We start from the raw sequence: 17,020 nt of genomic DNA, 5'->3' as shown, positions 1-17,020 counted from the left end.
GACGAGTGGAGTGACCAAAGGGGTGGTCTGGACCCCAGCAACCCCAGCATCTCCCGGGGAGGCATCTGTTTATTGTGGCATCCTGAGGACAATTGTGGGCAGGGTTCACAAGGTCTGTGACCAGATCCCTGGTCAAAAGATTTTGACCTTGCTCAAAACACTTTGAGATTCTGTCAGGAATCATGACTCACAACACATTTTCTGTGAAGGCAGAAAAGAACCACCACCATTTTGAGATAAAACCAGGACTGGAATCAGGTGCTAGAAGGTCAGAGAAATGGAAGTTCCCTGAAGAGGGAAAATGGAAGGGGCAGGAGGGGGAAGTTGTCTCCATGGAAGGTGAGGGGGTGAAAACTTTGCCTCTTCATGGAGGGGAGACCACTCTTGCAGCAAGCACTAAGTGGAGAAGTGAGTGTGTAATTTCTGATGTGTGAATGCTGGATCAAGCAAACAATATTTGCCTGGTTCGCTGCTTCATTCCAGGAAGCCTCACTTACTGAGTATACCCACGTTCTCCTTCTAAGGAGGTTCCTCACATCGTTTCCATGCTCCGTACCACAAGGCACCAGGGCCACAGGACTCGCCTGACTGGACTAGGTGCACACCTGTCCCAGGGGCAGTCAGTATATGGGCTGTCTGGTGGCCTATACTGGATGAGGAATAACCAAACCCCTTAGATCTGTCTCTCAGGAGCTTGAATGTAAAACACCAGGACAGTCAGCAGCCGGTGTAAGGAAGGAGAGGAAGGAGAAACCAGAGTAACACAGGAGCGAAGGCAGTGAGAAGAAGCCTGACCCTTGGTAGCTGAAGCTGAGTCACAGGGAGGAGAGTAGGGGGTAATTAGTTCCAGTTTGAGTGGGAAAAGCAAGGCCCAAGTGGTTGAGTCTCCAACACGGCAGAACCCCAGAGGTGGGGAACATTGAGCTCTGACACAGAGGGGCCAGCAGGAGCCTGATGGACATTCCAGAGCCTGTTCAGCCTCGAGGCCCGACTGTACCACTGTTCCCCCATGAACCCCACGACATCTCCTAACCCTTGAGGAAATCCAAGCATGAAGGAGAGGGAGGCTCCTGGCATTTAGAGGGTAGAGGTCAAAGATGCTAAACATCATGAACACAAGGCACTATGGCCCAGTGAAGGAGGGTCCCTCCACCTCCTCACATCCAAGTATCACTCATACCTACCTCGTGAGGTTTTTGAGTGCACTAGATAAGACAAGATTTTGAAAAGAGTTGTAAATGCATGGCAACCCTTATTAACATCTCACCATTATCTCAAATACAACAAATCCAAATGGCCATAAACTCTTCAATCACAGAAACTATTCCTTAGTCATATCTTTATTTTCAGTAATCAGCCTGGAGCTGGGCTATACAGAAACCGTACACTGAAATGTCAGAAACAACCCTGCAGCCACCCTATGCCCACCAGCCCAGACAGGATCTCCTCCTTCCTTCCTCTGTGTTTTTCTTCCCAGTTCTCAAGATCTGGTATTTTAGCCATTGTTGATTCTTCCCTCTCCTGCATCTCCCACCCCAGATCTATCTCTATATCCTATCATTTCTTCCTCCTACATGTCTCCCAGGGCCACCCTCTGCTCCATCCCTGTTACTTTCCTCCTGGGCTAGTTGTTCTGCAGGCTCCTCCTGTTCCCAGCCTCCTAGACAGCTTTGTGGCACTCTCAGTCATCCCTCAGTCTCCAGAGAGTCTCACTCTGCTGGGCATCCTCTGAAGACAAAGATCCATTTCTGGTCATCATGTCCCCCACCCACCCCTGCTCTTTGGTACTTGGCACAAGGCCTGGCACACATGACATGTTTGTAGCATAGAGATTGTTCAGAGTGGTGGCAGAAAGAGAGCAAGCAAATGCTGGGTCACCGAGTGGAGGGAGGAGATGCCTGGGTGGCCGGGAATCTGTCTGCCCAAAGTGCCCAGGAATATTTGTATCACTGAGGCGCAGCTTCCTTCCCTTCTAGGCTCTTTGCGGGTCAATGACAGAGCCACTTTGGACCAACTGTTGTGATCAAAGCCCAGAAGAACTCTGATTACCTGGCTAGAGAATGTTCTAAGATGAGACTTCCTTGTAGTGAAAGGGGAGCTTTGGGTAGACCTCACAAGATTGCCTAAGTGGGTCTTTGGGGTGGAGTCTAAACTCTGAACCTCTCATCAAACTTTAAATTACTTCTGGGATAGGGCCTGGCCCCAAAGCAACCCAACCCTAAACTCCTGAGAGAGTCATCATGGGACCCTCTGGAGAGCAGTGCAGAGCACAGAGAAGAGGGTTCTGGGCCCAGTAGCTGGGCATGGCTTGCCAGCCCACCCTGGAGTGCATCCTCCTCCGGCACAGGCTCCTGACTGAGCCTCAGCCTTGTGATTCAGCCTTTGTCTCCTCATCTCACTGAGCCCCGAGGTCAGGCAAGAGCACTGTGAGCAGCTATAGCTTCTGTGAGCTATGAGCTGTGGCTGCACTTTGGACCCCTCTACACCCAGGGTCAGTTAGAGATATCAGGAAGTCAGACAACAGTTAGAGAGCATTTGCCCAGGTTAAGAGCGTGTACTCACATGTTGCAGGAGCAGCTCTAAGAGGTGTGGTCTTTATGGCCTGCTTGTTACGGCTTGGTAGCGCCTAGATTGGCAGGTGACACCAGAGACAATCATTTCTTCCGGCCCCTATAAACTAGCAGCCTCACCACTCCACTGGCCTGCCTTCCTGCAAAGAAGAGACCCAGCCTAGAAGGGCCCCCACACTGGGTAAGTGCAGGGTGACCTCTATGGCCAGCTCTTCACCAGTTGGGAGGGAAGGAAAGAGGCTGATACAAAGAGGGCTGTGCAGGGATGGAGGCTTGGGGGAGAGTGGTCTGGGGGACAAGGCAACAATTTCCAAAGCTCTGAAGGCTGCTGCTGTGGCAAGGGAGCATGTCTGTTTTGCATGAGCCCCAGAGGCAGACTTAGGACCAGTGGAGAAAGGGAAAATTTAGAAAAGGGCAGAGACCAGGTCCCTGAAGAACTCTAACAGCTCAGGCCTCCTGATAACAGTACTGGAGTCTGTTAGCCCCATGTTATTGAAAATGTTCAAGCAGATGCAGAGACATTACTGCCTGAAGAGAAGATCCTGTAACAGGTCGGTTAGAGGAGGGGACCGGATTGGTTTATGTCTGAAGATTCTGCCAAACCTCAAATTCTGCACTCTCTGATACTAAAGGAGGCTTTCTCTAAAAATTATTCCCCATCCCTTAATTCCTGGTGTCCCAAGATAACCTCTTTTGGACATTGTATCATTACCAATCGGAAAAAAGCACCCCTTCCTCAGGCCCATGTGCCATTCACAAACTGAGCTCTTTTTTGCCCAGTTTCTCCACCTTTAAACTGAGAGGTCAGTGGTTCTCAAGACTGGTGTGCATCAGAAGTACCTGGGGAGCATTTATTTAAAAAACAAAACAAAACAAAAAACTGATCTCCAAGACCATCTGCAAAAGTAGGACCCAGAAATTTGCCTTTTTTTTTTTTTTTTTCCACTGAGGAAGGTTAGCCCTGAGCTGACATTTGTGCCAACCTTCCTCTATTTTGTATGTGGGATGCCGCCACAACATAGCTAATGAGCGGTGTAGGTTGGCGCCTGGGATCCAAACCCAGAAACATGGGCCACCAAAGTGAAGTGTGCCGAACTTAACCACTACACCATGGGGCCTGCCCCAGAAATCTGCTTTTTAAACCAGCACTCGGGTAGCTGTCAGACATCAAGCTCCACGCTGTTCTGGGCACCCTGCGGCAGGGCCTGATGACATCTGGTGGTCCTAGTCTCTTTGGCAGTAAAAGTGTGCTGATCTACTGTGTGGCTTTGGATGTTGTGGGAGGCTGAGTGGGTTTACATGTGATGATGTCTGCAAAGCACCTAATGGCACTGGATAGAGGGTGACTCAAGGCCCCACTCAGCCCAGGCTGGGGATGTCAATGATGAGGGGGCTCCAACCATCAGGTAAGATTTTACTCCTTGGGCCAAGTCCCAGAGCAGCGGAGGTGCAGACAGGTCAGGAGTGGTTACAGGAGGCGACACACATAGCCTGCTCTGCAGGTGACTTTTCTGGGGACTTTGGGGGGCACTCCATGTTACAGGCCCCAGAAATTCAACTTGGTCAGATTATTCAGAGGAGAGGATCCAGATCTGATGAACTTATTCACACTAAACTCACAAAACATGGAGGTATAAACCACATACTCTATACGAAATAAAACTGCTAAAGAGAGAACTTGATGTTTTCGAGCCAGCACATTCTTTCCCTATAAGACTGTCTGCGTGAGAAGTCAAATTATAATAGAAACCTGCTGGGCAAGGAAGAACTAGTTCCAGGGGAATGGGCCATGTGACCTCAATGGTCAGGGTCACACAGCTGTGATAGCCTGAGGTCCCTAATTATATGACAGAGACAGAGTTACTCAGAGGCCCCTGCTTCCCTGGAAAGTGCTGAAGACACACAGCATATGGAGACATACGATTTTGCTTTAAGCATATTAATATCATCAATTAGAGAGAAATGTCCCTCATTTTATTAAGTTTCATTAGATTTACAGTGTCTGCTCTTCATCCTTTTGATTGATACGCAGCCTGGCTTTAGCTAACTTGGTTTTATAGTTGATTTCCATAGCATAAGTTGGTTTGCAATTTTAGGAACATCATACTGTGATCCCCATATATTGACCCAAGCAAGCCATCAAAAAAACAAACATGCATTTTCTGCCTTCAGTATTTCAAGGCATGAAAGAGAAAGTTTGAAATGGAAGCACGAAACCAATCTACTGTGACAGAATTTGTCTTGCTGGGCCTCTCTGCCCATCCAAAACTAGAGAAAACGTTCTTTGTGCTCATCCTGCTGATGTACCTGGTGATCCTGCTGGGCAACGGGGTCCTCATCCTGGTGACCATCCTTGACTCCAGCCTGCACACGCCCATGTACTTCTTCCTGGGGAACCTCTCCTTCCTGGACATCTGCTACACAACCTCCTCAGTCCCTCTGGTCCTGGATGGCTTCCTCACTCCCAGAAAAACCATCTCCTTTTCAGGCTGTGCCGTGCAGATGTTTCTCTCCTTCGCCATGGGAGCCACAGAGTGTGTGCTTCTGGGTATGATGGCGTTTGATCGCTATGTGGCCATCTGCAACCCCCTTAGATACCCTGTGGTCATGAGCAAGGCTGCCTATGTGCCCATGGCTGCCAGCTCCTGGGTGGCTGGTGGAGCCAACTCCTTGGTGCAGATCTCTCTTGCAGTACAACTGCCCTTCTGTGGGGACAATGTCATCAACCACTTCATCTGTGAGATCCTGGCAGTTCTGAAGTTGGCCTGTGCTGACATCTCCATCAATGTGGTCAGCATGGGGGTGGCCAAGGTGATTTTCCTGGGGGTCCCAGTTCTGTTCATCTTTGTCTCCTACATCTTTATACTCACTATCATCCTGAGGATCCCCTCGCCTGAGGGCCAGCGAAAGGCCTTTTCCACCTGCTCTGCCCACCTCACTGTGGTGGTCATCTTCTATGGAACCATCCTATTCATGTATGGGAAGCCCAAATCAAAGGACCCTCTGGGGGCAGACAAACAGGACCTTTCAGACAAGCTCATCTCCCTCTTCTATGGACTTCTGACCCCCATGCTCAACCCCATCATCTATAGTCTGAGGAACAAGGATGTTAAGACTGCTGTGAGGAATCTGGTGGCTCAGAAATGCTTCACCCAGTGATGGTGGGATATGCCCCATGACCCACACACTCTGATTCACTTGAGAATCTCAATGCAAAGTAATGCCAGGTGAGGGGCAAATTGAGTTAGAGCCATGCTACTCACAGAGTGGTCCATGGACCAGCAGTGTCAGTATAATCTAGGAGCTTATTAGCTAGGCAGAATCTTGGGTCCCATTCCAGACCTGCCGAATTGGAATCTGCATTTTAACAAGATCCCTCAGGTGATTCATATGCATGTCAAACTTTGAGAAGTATTGGTTAAGAGTGTGTAGTGGATGCTGTGGTAAGTGTGCTGCCCAAACCCCACACCACCCCACCTAGGGCTGAAGTTCTTGTTACCCCAGCTGCTGAGTGTTGGTTGCTGACAGCATTGGCTGAGTCCCTCTCTGGCTTGCCCTTGGCCCAACAGAATTACGTCACCCAAGTCATACTCCCTTCTCAGAGGCAGCCCACTTCCAATGATTAGTCAGTGTCAATATAAAGGCCTGGTCATCCTTGCTTCAAATGGGGACATCTCTAAAGGGCCATCCTAGCTTGAGAGCTTTCTCATGGCTGTTCAGGTTCTCCCATGCCCACTCCTGCTTCCTTCACCTCCACCCCACAGGTATTGATCTTAAAAGCACCCCCTAGTAGACATCGTGAGTGAAAATCTCCCCATCAGAGTCGACTTCCTGGGAAACCCACCCTGCAACAGAGAACAACCGTCAATCTCAGCACTGATGGGTGAACTGTGTGTGTGTTACTGGTGTGTGTCCTTCTCAGGTGCTTCCTGCACCCTGACTCCCAAGGAAAGTAACTCGGCGAATTCCTTTTGTTTAGACAAAGAAAAATTATTCCTTAAAACAATTTGCTAAGGTAAATTCCTTTACTTTTCATTTCTATAAGTGGATCTTAATTTACACTTACTCTACAAGTGTCTTTACTCCTAAGCTGAGAGTCAGCAGGGCTGTTTTACCCCTGGGCATGAGGGTGCAGTAGTGAGGTCTATGGGGTTTTCTCCAAGGACAAAGATGTTTCAGGCCTGGAAAACCTGTTGGCTCTTAACTACAAAACAAAACAAAAACACCCTTAAAAAAAACCTTAATACAAGTGTGCCCTCTATCCAAAAGTACAATGTTCCTAAGAAGCCTTTTGAAATGGCATAAAGCAAAGAAGCAATTACCATTAATTTATATGAGAAAAAATTTTGAGCATTCCTAGACCCAAGAAATAACCTACCAAATCATACCAAATAACACATAAAACCTAAAATAACCCTAACATATAGTAAAAGCAGGAATGACATGACCAATACACAGCCTATATAAAGTAGAGATAATGTCTGCACAGTGCAATTTCACTTATCAAAATCAGGAAGACAGCGAGCACACAGGGACGCTGAGAGGTGGTGGTGATGATGGGGTGTTAGGCTGAGTTGTGGGAGGTTGTGTGGTGGGAGGTACAGGAGTCTGGGGTGTAGGAGAGAGAGGAAGAGGGTCATCTATTAACATCTCATCCTCGCCTGAATCCATCAGGACAGGCAGGTCACTGACGTCTACACCTTCTTCTATGTCTGCCTGCCTCGAGGTTGAAGGTCAAGGTTCGTTGTCGTGGCTGCTGTGGGAGACTTGAAATACAACAGCATGCTTGACTGCTCAGCCTCTACAACGGCTCCCTGCAAAACAAGTACTGAGTGCTATTTTTGCTTTTCGCCTTTTTTGTAAAAGTGAAAATCCTCTTCAGGTTTCTTTCGGTTAGTGAAAACAGGCACTAATGTAGATCTTTCATAAAAGCAAAGTCATGTAAAGCGAACTTTCAGATAGCAAGGCCAACCTGTAATTGTTTATTTACATGCCTACAAAAGGGAACATTATGTCAATCTCAGTAATGGATAAATTTTTGTATTCATGCATCATATTTTAAAACAATCTGTGGTTAGGTACTTTCACTTTGTGAGAACTCGAGTTTTCTTGCTTATTGTTGAGAAATCATAGAAATATAAATTGAGTCACTTGTAAGCCAAATAATTTTAATAACAGAAGAGGAAAAATCATTTCAAATTTACCACGAAATTATACTTAAAGTGGGATGTAGGTGCATTTTGACATGATGTGGGGTGGGACCTCCAAAAGTAAGAGTGCCCAGACCTGGCACAGCCTAGAGATGGACCTGATAGTTCCAGATATATTTGTCGGCAGCACCTAAAAAAGTAATTAGCACACAGGTGCTCAATAAGACACACAGGTGTCTATCCCCAATTACCTTTCAACTTTCCCTTGCCCCCACATCCCTTGTGCTCAGAGAGATGTGGCGTGTGTGGCTGGTAGACTTCCACAGAGGGTCTAAGTGAGGGCTCAGATGGGTGCAACTTCCCTAAGAGAAAATTCAAAACATGCCAGTTTAGCCTGAAGCTTGAGGTAGTCTGTGGGCTGTAGAGGTCCCCAACCAGGGGGCTGCAGGGCTTCTTTTCCTCAATCTTTATGAAAATGATGAAAGCAGCGGTGGAGAGGGGCTGAACCCACACTCTACAAGGAGAACTCTGTGCATTTCCCCTGTGGTCACATGGACCATGATTCCTCCACGATGACAAGGGCGTACACAGAACTCTGGCACCAACTTCCATCTTCTTCTTACCAAGGAGGAATTAATACCCAGGGTCTTCTTATTAGCAAATCATCCTACTTCTCTTTAAGACCAGTCTTTATCAGCTGCTTTTGACAGAAATTAGGCTTCCATCCAAGCCTCCTCCATTCTTCCCTGTCTTCCCGCCCATCCACTTCCAAGGGAAATTTACCATCCTCAGGCCTGCTGAGCACACTTGGCCAGGTTCCATACTGACTCTCACCTCCCTGACCCCAGCTGAGGTGATCTGAAAGACTCCCTGTTCCTTGCCACCAAAGATCTCTAATGAAACAGAAGCTCCCAGCAAAATGCTAGTTGCCTGCCTGGCCTGTAACTATAGAGCTGCTTTTGTCTAAGGCTTGACCTTGCTCTCTCACCAACCCCAGAGCTCTCTTCTGCCCTCACGTCCTCTGTTTCTATCTGTAATCCTTGTCCCATACTGTACTATAGCAAAGGGGATGACAGTATCCAACATCTCTGGCAGATAGCATCACTTCCTAGTTGGTCCAAACTGCTCTGCCCCCCCTCCTCTGACTCTTCCCTGCTTCTGGCCTCCCATACAACTTAGGGGCACTTGGCAATCATCTACAGACTGCAGTTGTCACCAGGACCTCTCTGGAGACCAGAGACCCCACCTTTGTCATTTCTGCTTTCTTTCTAGTGCCTGGTACTGGCCCATGGTACACGTCTCTTGCTTCCTGTTTTTAAGGGCAAGAGCTAGACCTGGTCAGCTCTGGATGATGCAGAGGGACTGCAGTGAGGGCCAGCTACTCTGGAGCACGTGGAGCACCAGTATGTCTGCTGGGGCCAAGGCAAACCGTCCACTTCTTGTTTTGACACTGAGCCTTGCAAAGACAAGTGCAGAGCCCCCTCTAACAGACACCACTGTGGTCAAAGCATAGTCAGACCTTAGTTAACTCCTCTCCTTCCAGGAAGGTCAGCAAGGATAGGACGGGAACCTTCTACTCTAAGGAGCATTTCTCTGTAGTGAGAGTTAAGATTTATATAGAGCTATCTACAACTTACCTAATTGGGTTTATGGGACATAGCCACTAAACTCCTGTGAGGCCTCCACCAAACTTTAAATTGCTTCTGGGATTAAAACTGGCCCCAAACAACCAGAGCTCTAAATTGCTCCCTGGCTCCTTGACAGAACCTCTGGAGAGAGGGCAAGTAGCAGAGAGTAGACAGTGTCTACCCCAAGCACGCAGGCTGGGCATGACCACCCGGACCACGGGGATGCAGCTCCTCGAGTTGTCCTACCTCTTGTTATCTCACTGGGTGTGGAGAAGGCCAGGAAGGGGAGCAGCTAGCGCGTTTTCAGCTATGGCCAACCCTAAATTTTCTTTACCTTGCTGTGAAATTTGAAGAGACTGCTTAGCTCCAAGACAGCTAAACAGAATTTGCCTCATGCTTCCAGGTACAGCCTCCATAGATAGGACTAGACAGGGGATGGCCAATGTGGGCAGTTGAAGCCTGCCCACCTCCCAGGCCTGGAGGCCCTCCAGCATCCTCCCTGCCATGAGACCTTCTGTCCAGGTGAGCTCCTGTCCCCATCATGGCCTCATCCCCACACTGGACATAGACTGAGTTCTCTCTGTGGCCAAACCTTCTTCAGGTAGGTGGGGAGAAGAGAAAAAGTGGTTGTGAGTTGGGACCTGGTCACAGCTTCCACGTCTATGAAGGGCTCTCTAGGGGAAGGGAACAGGCATGTCCTGGGAGTCTAGACCAGTGTGGGAACAGGGCAGGGGGTAAGGAGTGGGGACAACATTAGGAGAAGGAGGCTTCTGCTCAATGTAAGGGAAAACTTCCCAACAATCAAGGCTATCTGACAAAGGAATTGGAGTCGTGTGCTCTCATAACTCAAGGTATTCAAAGCAGAAATGGGAAAACTGTTTCATAGAAGGTAGTCATACAAAGGAGGGGAGAGAGGCAAGACCAGTTATTTTACAACATTCCTGCCAAGTCTGAGATTCTCCAGTCAATAGTACTAATATCTCTAAAAACAGACCTCTTTTCCCCAAATATTCCTAATGTTCACGGTTAATCTCCTCTGATAATTGCATGAGGATAGCTTCAGACTCTGCCCAGTTTCTCCCTAATTTTCCCCAACCAGCAACAGTATAAGAGTCACAGATGTAATGTGTGAAGCCCAGGGACACTCCCACCCACCTATGCCCCACTACGAGGCAGATATCTTGGAGAAAGTCATGACACCTCCATTTTTCATGAATGTCCTAGGGAAAGCAAGGATGACCAAGACCTCATATCCATCCTTTACTCCTCAATAGACCTGCTCTGGCACAAATGGAGGAGCAAGAATACAATCAGAGTGGTGACGGAAGGAGCCCGAGGGGGAAGATGAGGCACCAGGCTCCAGCTCTGGCCCTGTCCTCCCCACGTGTGGACGTCTCTGAGCTTCAGTTTCCTCATCTTTAACATGAGAAGTCAAGGCTTGAGGTCTTCTCCAATGTACTGGCCCTGCAGTTCTACAGTGACTGAAGTACATCCTGCGTGCAGTGCCTCCTGTGAGCGAGGCCTCTGCAAGCCTGGGTAGAACTGTCAGCTGTTCTATGGGGAGAAAGCATTACTGTGGCATTGCCGTAGCTTTAATGGTCAGCTCAGATATTGAAGGGTCAGAATTAGGAGGTGTAACTTACACAGCAGCTCCAAAAGCATAGAGCCTGGTCACAAAGTCGCAGATGCTTACATTGGGAGGCATGAGGGACACTCGTCCTTGGATTCTATTCCTGCTCCTGGGCCCGGGGGACTGGAGCAGCCTGAGGGAACTGCAGTACTATAGACAAAGGCCATGGGTAGAGAGAGGGGCTGTGGAAGTGCTTGTGTCAGGGTCTCCATTTCTGGTCTATTGGCCAGAAATTTCTTATTGACGGTACAACGAAGGGGGCTCACCAACCAAACTCACAAGAAACAAAATATAAACCAGGCATCAGGTAACAAACATAAATGCTAGGCAGACCCTAATCTCCCTGACCTCTGTTCATCACATTCCGTCTGTAGAGGACTCCACACAGAGCCTAATTATCATCAGAAAATTATTATACAAGCACAGAATTAGAGTGAGGTGATGTCAGTGGCCAGCATCACTGAGTCTGACAGCCTGAAGCCCCCAAGGACACTGCAGGGACAATCTGGGGACAGGTTGGGCTAGCCAGAGGAGCGCACTTCCCTGGCTAGTGCTGGACCCATGCAGCACACCCTCAGGGTTCCTCTATTATGGTCCCCCCGTAGACCCATCCTTACACACTGCACTGGGTTACTGCATCTTACACATCCCTTCCTTCAAGTGTGTTAACTATTTATCTGGCTAAAATTCTTTCATATATCATGGTTTGATTCAATTTCTAGGGTCTGATTTTCCTGCTTTTGATTGGATATATCCTGACTTTTAAGGTAACTGCAATAAATAGTGAATTTTAACCCCTAGACACTGATATTATGAGTTGGCACGTCACAGGGTAAATTTAATTATAACTCCTGGAAGCATCTCATTGTAATTCCCACATATTTATCCCTATAAACAGGTATTTGCTGTCCTCAGTTTTCCTGAGGGTAGAAGAGAGAATTTAAAATGGAAGTGGCCAACCAATCCATTGTGGCAGGATTTGTCTTGCTGGGGCTGTCAGATCAGCCAAAGCTGGAGAAAATGTTCTTTGTGCTTATCCTGTCAATGTACCTGGTGATCCTCCTGGGCAACGGGGTCCTCATCCTGGTGACCATCCTTGACTCCAGCCTGCACACGCCCATGTACTTCTTCCTGGGGAACCTCTCCTTCCTGGACATCTGCTACACAACCTCCTCAGTCCCTCTGGTCCTGGATGGCTTCCTCACTCCCAGAAAAACCATCTCCTTTTCAGGCTGTGCCGTGCAGATGTTTCTCTCCTTCGCCATGGGAGCCACAGAGTGTGTGCTTCTGGGTATGATGGCGTTTGATCGCTATGTGGCCATCTGCAACCCCCTTAGATACCCTGTGGTCATGAGCAAGGCTGCCTATGTGCCCATGGCTGCCAGCTCCTGGGTGGCTGGTGGAGCCAACTCCTTGGTGCAGATCTCTCTTGCAGTACAACTGCCCTTCTGTGGGGACAATGTCATCAACCACTTCATCTGTGAGATCCTGGCAGTTCTGAAGTTGGCCTGTGCTGACATCTCCATCAATGTGGTCAGCATGGGGGTGGCCAAGGTGATTTTCCTGGGGGTCCCAGTTCTGTTCATCTTTGTCTCCTACATCTTTATACTCACTATCATCCTGAGGATCCCCTCGCCTGAGGGCCAGCGAAAGGCCTTTTCCACCTGCTCTGCCCACCTCACTGTGGTGGTCATCTGCTATGGAACCATCCTATTCATGTATGGGAAGCCCAAATCAAAGGACCCTCTGGGGGCAGACAAGCAGGATGTTTCAGACAAGCTCATTTCCCTCTTCTATGGAGTGCTGACCCCCATGCTCAACCCCATCATCTACAGCCTCAGAAACAAGGATGTGAAGGTTGCTGTGAAGAACCTGGTGGCTCAGAAATGCTCGCCCAATGATAGTGGGAGGAAGCAGTGTATCTTGTGGTTCTGTGCACACAGGGGATCCCCTAGGAAATGACCACTTGCTAAGCACAGACTTACTCGATGGTCCCACATATTAGTTTCATCACAAAACTGCCTAGACAATGCACTTTAGGATGAGGCTTTCCTCAGTGTTTGACAATGGAACACCAAGTCTTTAGAAGGAAGAGGGGTTGTGTTATATCACCTGGAAGCAAGCATAAGTGACTATCAAAATTTATTTTTATTTCTATTCTGAAAAAATAAACAATAAATATTAAAACTTTGTAAAAAAATATATTCTTTGTTTACGTGCAGACCAGCTGCCATTAGTATGTGCCAATTATGTTATCTTCTGCTCTACTGTGCAGAGAGGAGCACAGCAGTGAGGAAAAGTCACTTCTTAATTGGTGTCCAAACTGAAAACCAATCTGCCATTTTGGAAAATTGCTGACACCAAGACATCCCAAATTACACCCTTTAGCCCCTCTTTGACTGTATGAGTTCAGAATGTTTCCTGTTTGATTATTGTTTACTTAATATCCTTGAGCCAATTTGGGGAAACTCTTTCTTCTCTTACTGTACATAGAGCATATCTATTCCTACCCAAATTTGTGGAGGAGGAGTTTGTGTCAACTCTAATCAAACTCTAGATATTGTAGGTCAAGAATAAGAATTCTAGCAGTCTCTATTTAATCATTACTACAATGCAAAGTTTATACTCTGAGTTCTTTCCTTTTCCTGGAATTAAGGTTTTCAACCATCCAAACACCAATGGTCAAACTCAGTTTCCTCTGTCTCTTCAGAATTTGGATTGGACACTGGCACCAACTGCTAAAAATCTACTTGTAATTACCCTTGTAGTTAAGAGCATGGATTTTGGAGCTAGACTGACATGGAAGCGCCTCTGCCTGAGTAACTTCAGGCACATTAGAAAAATTACTTTATCTTGAAGACTCTTGGTTTCCTAATTTGTAAAATGGAGATAATTAAACCAACCCCATGGAGCACTGTAGGGATTAAATTAAAATGAGGCATGCATATATATAAAACAATGCATAGTGGCTAGCAAAGAATAACCTCCCAATTAACAAATGAACATTTTTATTATTAATGAAACATGTTAAATAACTCCTCTGAGGAAGCCTTGTGACACTTGAAGATGGAGTTCAATACCACATTTAACTGAATCAATTCTGATTTTTTCTTGTAGCACCTTTTTGGTTAGCTTTCTAGCTTATGAGCCAACAATCCCATTTCTCTGGGCCTTTCCCCCAGTCTTTCCTCTCCTTTATCCACAGAAATGAAGGACTCATATTTGTGCTGTGCGACACTGACCCTACCTAGGCCAATCAGATTCTTTCTTCCAGCTTTGGGGGATTGTCATTAATACCCAAGGGGTGAGTCACTGGATCCACAACATGCAAACTTGGGAGCTATGGGATAATCGTGTTTGACCATGTGTGCTGGGGAGGTAATGAGAAACCAAGTCTGCAGAGAGGAAAGAAAAAACAGCCAAAGAGCAAAGATGAGAGATGACGAGGGCATCCTCATATGTTCCCAGTTCTTGGTTTCCATTTTCCCTAGACCTGGTCACATTCCTACACTTTTGCTTCTAAAGAACACCTTATATCTTTATACTAGATTCTATTTTTCACCAATCTAGATTAAGTTACTTTCTTTGAAGGGGGCAACAAAAACCACACCTAATATGATTACTAACTTGTATAAAGTAAATATTCTCTCTTTCATGTGCCATGTGCAAACAGAGTGCCAGGCTATCGTGCACAGCAGAAGTCTTACAGAAATCAGTTTTGAAACAATTGTTCTGAACTCAATATGTAGTGCTTCTTGTAATCAATCACTCCCTTTCCTGCCACAGTGGCTTTGCCCTCTGTGGATTCTATCACTTGCAAATTGAGAAGATGCCCAGGAGTTGATGTGATACAGGAGGTCTAGGTTCAAATCCCTGCCTTTCCACATAGAGCTGGGTGACCATGAGTGTGTACTCTGCTCTTGAAGAATCTCAGGTGTATTCATCCACACAATGAAGGGAGAGTACTAAATATCTCAGGTGACCCCCACCTGTGAATTTCCCTCTGGTTCCTTTCTCTAGTGGGAGATTTCCTTGAAGAGAACACAGCAATGCTCTGTCTTATAGCAGTATTTCAGTATTTGAAGCTGAGTCTGGTTTCTCTCACCTCCTTAGCTGTCCATGTGCCAGGAGGATCTTCAGAGCCTCCATCTTCCCCACTAGGCTCAACAACCAAATAGAATAACTCAGGGAGTTGATGTCATCCAACCTCTATCATTGGGAGAATGAATGGTGTACCCATGATTGCAGGATGCTATCTATGGACTAAACAGCAGGGGATCTCACTTAAAAAGGCTGTTAAAGCTACTTCAGCAGCTGATTGTTCAAACTGCCAGCAACAGAGACCAACCCTCACTTGAAGAGACCTATCAGTCAATTGTTGGTAAGTTGATTGCATTAGACCATTTCCATTCTAAAAGGGACAGTGATTCACCTTGACTAAAATCAACACCTCTTCTGAGTATGGGTTGCCTTTCTTTTCTGCAGGGCATTAGCCAACATCATCACCTGAAAGTTCATGGAGGGTTCAATTTAATGACATGGAATCCTGCATAATATCTCATCTGACCAAGGGACTTATTGATCCCACGTAGCTGGGGGATCATGATTATGGGATCCACTGATCCTTCCATATACTGAACCATCCAGAAGTAGCTGACCCAAGAGAGTGAGGCATGGCCTTTTGAAAGCATAGCTAAGACACCAACTTGGAGATAATACTATGCAAGAATGGGGTACCATACTCCAGAATGCAGTATGTACCCTAAATCAGTGATGTTTTATGGTACTATGTCCCCAACAGGCAAAAAACATGGTCCAGGAATCAAGGTTGTAGCAAGAGCAGCCCTGGTTACCATCACTTCCAGTGACCTGTGAGGAATTTGTGCTTTCCATCACTGCAACTCTAGGCTTTGCAGATCTAAGGGTCCTGGTTCCCAGAGGAGAGTTGCTTCCACTAGGGGACACAGAAAGAGTCTCATTAAACATTTTTAGCACCTTATTGAGGTAAAATTTACACACCATAAAATTCACCCACTGTAAGGTACAGTTCAATGATTTTTGATAAATCTATACAGTTGTGCAATTATCACTACAAACCAATTTTAGAACATTCACTTCATTTCAAAAAGTTCTCTCACGCCCATTTGCAGTCAGTTCCCAACTCCAGCCCCAGGAAATCTACTTATTGCTAGAAAGATTTGCCTTTTTTAGAAATTTCAGATAAATGGAACCATAAAATATGTAGTCTTCTGAGTCTGGCATCTTTCACTTAGCATGTTTTTGAGGCTCATCCAGTTGTAACATGTATCAGTAGTTTACTGCTTTTTATTATGGAATAGTATTCCATTATAAAAATATACTACATTGGATTTATCTATTCACCCATTGATGGACTGTTCCCAGTTTTGGGCTATTATGAATAATGCTGCTGGGAACATTTATGTATACAACTTTGTGTGGAATTGGTGGGTCATACGGTATGAATGTATTTAACTCTAAGAAACTGCTAAACTGTTTTCCAAAGTGGCTATATCATTTTAAATTCCCACAAGCAATGTATGACAGTTCCAGTTTCTCCACATCCTCACCAACACTTGGTGTTATCAGTCTTTTTGATGTAGTTCTTTTAGCGGATGTGTAGTAGTATCTCACTGTAGTTTTAATTTGCATTTCCCTGATAGCTACTAATATTGAGCATGTTTTCATGTGTTTATTAGCCATTCACATACCCTTTTTGGTGAAAATATTTTAGTCGAGTTGTTTGTCTTTTTATTGTAGAGTCACATGTAAAAATTCTTTCTGTAACCTGGATACAAGTCCTTTATCATACAGTCATGTGCCACAAGACGATGTTTCAGTCAATGACAGACTGCACATGTGAAGGTGGTCCCATAAGATTAGTAGCATATAGCCTACGTGTGTAGTAGGCTATACCATCTAGGTTTCTGTAAGTACACTCTATGATGTTCACATAACAATAAAATTGCCTAATGACACATTTCTCAGAATGTATCCCTATCATTAAGCAATGCATGACTGTAT

The 17,020-nt window shown here is 46.3% G+C and overlaps 2 protein-coding genes across 2 annotated transcripts; both read left to right on the top strand.

The window, feature by feature from the left end:
- The first annotated feature begins 4,772 nt into the window (after positions 1 to 4,772).
- LOC101402944 (olfactory receptor 13C7-like) lies at positions 4,773 to 5,729 on the top strand. The gene has a single exon (XM_004423286.2). It carries the CDS (start codon positions 4,773 to 4,775, stop codon positions 5,727 to 5,729), a length of 957 nt encoding a protein of 318 aa, XP_004423343.2.
- Positions 5,730 to 11,923: 6,194 nt separating this feature from the next.
- On the top strand, positions 11,924 to 12,940 carry LOC101403562 (olfactory receptor 13C7-like). The gene has a single exon (XM_004423721.3). The coding sequence runs from the start codon at positions 11,924 to 11,926 to the stop codon at positions 12,938 to 12,940; it is 1,017 nt and encodes a 338-aa protein (XP_004423778.2).
- The last annotated feature ends 4,080 nt before the right edge of the window (positions 12,941 to 17,020 follow it).

Source organism: Ceratotherium simum, chromosome 29, assembly GCF_057802395.1.
Source record: "Ceratotherium simum simum isolate JZ-2026a chromosome 29, ASM5780239v1, whole genome shotgun sequence".
In the NCBI taxonomy this organism is placed as follows: domain Eukaryota; kingdom Metazoa; phylum Chordata; class Mammalia; order Perissodactyla; family Rhinocerotidae; genus Ceratotherium; species Ceratotherium simum.
The sequence above is the reverse complement of the archived record's forward strand: the minus strand, read 5'-3'. Positions and strand labels throughout refer to the sequence as shown.